The 5,197-nt window shown below is 38.6% G+C and overlaps 1 protein-coding gene across 1 annotated transcript; it reads right to left on the bottom strand.

Moving 5' to 3' along the window:
- Positions 1 to 1,103: 1,103 nt before the first annotated feature.
- LOC311132208 (uncharacterized protein) lies at positions 1,104 to 4,159 on the bottom strand. The gene is made up of 3 exons (XM_084165435.1): positions 3,973 to 4,159; positions 2,111 to 2,221; positions 1,104 to 1,871 (listed from the first exon to the last, which is right to left on the bottom strand). The coding sequence occupies exons 1-3, from the start codon at positions 4,022 to 4,024 to the stop codon at positions 1,654 to 1,656; spliced, it is 381 nt and encodes a 126-aa protein (XP_084021561.1). The 5' UTR covers positions 4,025 to 4,159; the 3' UTR covers positions 1,104 to 1,653.
- Positions 4,160 to 5,197: the final 1,038 nt, after the last annotated feature.

Genomic DNA, 5,197 nt, shown 5'->3' with positions numbered 1-5,197 from the left:
ACAAATTATCTATAACTGGGCTAATAACTCACTAATTAGCAAAGGATATGAACAAAACGTGCACACGTGGCTACATGCAGCTCTCACTATGATCTCAAAACAAGAGAATCTACTCACGACCGCTCATGCTGTAAACACAGTTCTGTTAAAAGTAAATGGAACAGACCCATATATGGCAATGGTGTATGTGCATATAGGCCTACTGTAGGTCTGTGTAGAGTACATGGAGGTCAATGCAATAGAATCCTACTCCGATATGTTCTGCCTACAACAAAATGTCTTGCATAGTTAGTTTTGTATAATAAGTATTGCATAGTTCGTTTTGTTTTGGTATGCTGCATTGAAAGTGGCTAATATTGCGTTGATTCGATCACAATTGCCACAGTAAAGGGAAACATTGATAGTGTTAACTAACAGGGAAAACTTTAGAAGTTGAGTGAAGTTCAATCTTGTGCTGCTGATATTTCTTCTGCTCTGCAGTCCTAGGGAGCTGGGCTGCAGTCTCAGGCTAATATGCGCACGCACTCAGCTTAGAGAGAACATTGCTCATCATTATACACAATTCTAATGTCTAATGTGTATTCATGTGATATTTGAGTGACAAAAGAATTACAACAATATCTATGGGCTAAAAAACTTTTATAAAAAAACATTAGTTGACATGGGCTAGTTGATCTGGACATTTCTGACAAGTTATAAATAGCTATGCAATGACTAACATGACAAGAGGAACTGATGATGCACTACCCACTTTCGAAATTGCACCTTGTGCATTCTACTATTACAACTTTAAAGAGTACGTTTAAAGCGTGACTGAGTTCCTTTAAAAAAAATATATATATAAATGTGTTTTTATTTATTTTTTATTGGGGGGGGACCCCCTGCCGACCTACAGTTTGGGAACCACTGACTTAGAGCATGGTGAGGAAAGATTACTAATCAAATGAGTGTGGAAAATTCCAGTTTCCTGCTAAGTGGGTGGTGCGTTATAGAAGACTTGATTATAGGAGACTATAATGAACTATAACAGGTTTTATCGTCTTCCATGAGGCTGCTAAGAGGACGTTGGTCGGAAAAGAAGAGGAAGGAATGCAGACAGTATTAAAATCACATTGGGATTACTCAGTCAAAAAGTGAGTTACATTTGTTTTTCTTTATTTGATTATTTGTTCAACCATTTTACACACAGACATAATGTAGTGTCTCGTAGTAGTAGATATCTTTGAAAATGTAGTATGTTTATTTATTGTACATAGAATACATAGAAAGGTTATCTTTATAAAAGAGTACAGAGTGTGTGTAACATACTCAATGGGGAAAACGAAAACTTGCTAGATAATGATAATTGATAGTGACGTGATTGAGAAGTAATGCCATTAAAAAGTGCTTATGTCAAACAGATGTTCTCAATATAAAGACAGTGACATTGATTGAACTGTTCATTACGATTCTATAGTAGAATGTTGTTTAGCATAGTGGTAAAACCAGTTTGAGTTGGTACTTAGAAGGTTTAGTGAAACTAGTCTGAATAAACATTGCAGTCTTTTCCAGAATAAAACCAGTTTCAGTACATTGTGTTTTTTAAGAACTACAACCTACAACACCCTTCAATGGAAACCTATGGAGGAGGTCTCCTTATTGTGAAGGGTTTGTTTAAGTGACAGTGCTCCAGATGGCCACCAGGGCGGCGCCAATGGCCACAATGAGAGGGAGTTGGATGGCTCCGGCCCCGTTGCACAGGTCGGTGCTGCAGCAGGTCTGCGAGACGGTGTAGCCGGCTGTCAGAATGCTACCAGTGGATGTGGTGTTGCAGGAAGCTGTGGCCAGGCAACCCTTGATCTTGATACCCAGGATGCTAGAGACGTTGAACACTGGAAGAAGAAGGAAGAGCAATTGTAAATACAGGTAGTTTTTGTTTGGGTAGCACTTTATTTTACAGTTCAAAAATTATTAGGTATTAACTGAGAAATTACATGGTGAAATGGGAATTACACAGTAATTATCTAAGAATTACACAGTAATAACCTAGGAATTACGCAGTTATAATTTAGGAATTACACAGTAACTCAATGAACTATTTTTATTGTAGCTTTCTGCTTGGACGGAGTACCTGCTAGTCCGGTGTAGCAGTTGGGCTCGGAGGTGCTACATGTTTTGCTTGAACCAATAAGACAAAAGCTGCCAACCCCCACAGAACATGTGTTGCAATTCAGGGACTCGGCTGTGAGATGGAATGAGAGAAAGATGGAGAGACAGAGAGCAAAGAGGAGAGAGAAGAAAGAAGAGAAAAAAAAAATAAGATTGCTGTCATCATGACACTATATGTACAAACATACACATAATTTGTTCAGTCCAGTCCAGCACAGAAACAAGAGTGTAAAGCCACATAAATATTGGGTTAATACCTAGCAGTTTAATTAATGAATTGACGGAGTGCGGTGATGTGCTGTCCACAACTAAAGAATCATTGTGGAATCTGAAAATACACTTATCCCGAAAGTATGGTTTACTTACTACGTGCACATGCTAAAAGAAAGGAACCAGGTGGGTGGATAACTAAGTGTTTCATTGTATCAAAGTATTTATAAAATAAAAATCAGATCTCTTCAACGTTTCGTTCATTTTTGTTATATTATATATACACAATAGGCCATCATTTATTTTGGCCCAATAGGCCTGGCATATTCCCATGTTCAAGGAGCTTTCCGTTTTGATTGGGTTATTTTGCCTAAAAACCTTCAGGCCTACCTATAGAAAAATAAAAAACTCTGCATATCTGCCCAGCCTGGCAAGAGTGTCCAAACGGGTGTTTAGCATCCCCAGTGGCTCTGCAAGTGAGGAGAGGATATTCTCCGCTGTTAGCCTTCTCTCCAGGCACCATCGTATGAGCCTGAAGCCACAGACTGCCCAAACTCGTGTTTCAAAGGCACTAATAAGTCATTTTTCGTTTAATTTGTATTTAATTCTAAGTAAGTCACAGCCTATATGCGCAATGTATAGGCTGTAATTATTTAATACAACGAAATGTTGTTTAAATACTGAACTCTTTATGTCCCTACCAGCCTATTGTGTCGCACTCGCAAATGCTTCACAGTGTATTTCTTTGTAGGCTATAGCCTTATAATAATAATAATAATATGCCATTTAGCAGACGCTTTTATCCAAAGCGACTTACGGTCGTGCGTGCATACATTTTTGTGTATGGGTGGTCCCGGGGATCGAACCCACTACCTTGGCGTTACAAGCGCCGTGCTCTACCAGCTGAGCTACAGCTTGAAATAATATAAATAATATAGCCTAAATAATTAATTTTCATTTCTTCTTAGGCTCCCTTTCTGGAGCTTGACCTATTTAGAGTGTTTATGTGATGTTGAATATGATATTTAGCTTATTTGAAATGATTTTTTGATATATTTTTTTTTATTATGTGCGCTTCTTACATTCACCTTTTCATGTTTATTCAAATACTTTTCATTCAAATACATATGGTTTGGTTTCAATACTTCAAAAAGAAATGGTAGGTCCAGGTAGTCACAAAAATAGATGGGTGTTGGTTAAATTGTGATTTTAATGAATGGAGCGAATTTGGAGTCGTTTTTTGTCTCCTGTGAGCAGGGAGCGGTTTTTAGTAGAGCGGTTGGAAAGAATGGTTGGAAAGGACATGGAGCACCAGAGCGGTGCGCAAGCACCACTCAATGAGCGATGAGTGGGATATCCAACTGCTCAACTCCACTCACATGCAAGTGTGATTCAACCGAGCTTGACTTTTTCCCCACCCATTCTTCATATCTCCAGTCTTCACTTTCTTTGTCATGATCTCAAACAAATAATCCATTAAAAACTATTGTGGACTTTATTGGGCATTTTATCCAACTCACCAAAAAAGTATGCAATAAACTTTTTTGGAACAAGCCCCAATTTGTCCAATGAATAATAATTATAACCTGCCCAGAGAGAGTAAAACCAACTTACCCACAACAAAGAGTCCCACCAGAGCCACACATCCCCACATGAATTTGTTCATCTTGATCCAAGTAGAAGGAAAAATATCAAAGTTCAATAGTGAGTATAATGAGGATTGGAATAATGCAACTCAGATAAGGCAAAATCAATCCAGAGTCCAAGTTGCAACTTAATGAAGTGTAGAGCTGTGTAGAATGAGGAGCACCAACTTCGGACACCCATTTATATGCTGAGGGTGTGGTGCTGATGGAGGTGATGAAAACAGGAGGTAAATGGGGTGTGACAGGTGCAACAGGGTCATATGACATCCATAAGATGTTGATGAGTAGTATGAACGGAATGGCTGACATGGGTGGAAAAAAGTTCAATGGATGCTTACAGACCAATGGCAGGATAGAGAATCAAACAAAGAGAGTATGAGGTAATGTTTGTGACACCTGTACTTACCTAGAGACAAAGACAGAGGAGGAAGAGGAGGAGGAGGAGGGAGAGACAATCAGACAAAGACAGTCGGAAGACAGACAAACACGTGTGTGTGTGTAATAATAATACATTTAATTTGTGTAGCGCTTTTAATTACAGAGTTGCCTCAAAGCTTTAAAATGAGCATGCTTTTGTGGCACAGTTGATGCCGCACAGGGCTATGGACCAGAAGGTTGAGGGTTCGCTGACCACCGCAGGCTCACTCTCCCTGCCTATTTCATTACCAATGTAATGACCTCAATAGATCACAAATGAAATAATTAGAATCTCTAGAACAGACGATCTAGTTAAATAAACTTGTAATAATCACAACAATATGTGTCTCACTGTCAGGATATTATAGATCTAATTTCTTTCTCTGTCATACATGCATGCACCAGGCTTGGGATCAAGTACTATGTAAGATATTTCAATTACATTAAAATACATTTCGAAGGAACTATTTGGATATATTTTCTTTAAAAAAAATACAAGTACAATCTTAGAAAAGAAAGGTGCTATCTTCAACCTAAAAGGGTTCTTCCGCTCTCCCCATAGGAGAACCCTTTGAAGAACCCTTTTCTGGTTCTAGGTAGAACCCTTTTGGTTCCCAAAAAGGGTTCTCCTATGATGAAAGCCGAAGAACCCTTTTTTCTAAGAGCGTAGGTTAGTATTGTGGAGTAACTACAATGTTGTTAATCCATCCTCAGTTTTCTCCTGCCACAGCCATTAAACTATGTAACTGTTTTAAAGTCACCATTGGCCTACCTTC

This window comes from Coregonus lavaretus, assembly GCF_964263955.1.
Source record: "Coregonus lavaretus genome assembly, chromosome: 7".
Taxonomy (NCBI): domain Eukaryota; kingdom Metazoa; phylum Chordata; class Actinopteri; order Salmoniformes; family Salmonidae; genus Coregonus; species Coregonus lavaretus.
This window is presented reverse-complemented; position numbering and strand designations above follow the sequence as displayed.

Excerpts from the sequence above, each read along its gene's own strand:
- LOC311132208 (XM_084165435.1), bottom strand. The coding sequence starts at position 4,024 with ATGAACAAATTCATGTGGGGATGTGTGGCTCTGGTGGGACTCTTTGTT. Across the intron at positions 2,222-3,972 it reads GGTGGGACTCTTTGTTGTGG|CCGAGTCCCTGAATTGCAAC; the intron begins GTAAGTTGGTTT and ends TCCATCTCACAG. Across the intron at positions 1,872-2,110 it reads CTGCTACACCGGACTAGCAG|TGTTCAACGTCTCTAGCATC; the intron begins GTACTCCGTCCA and ends TTCTTCTTCCAG.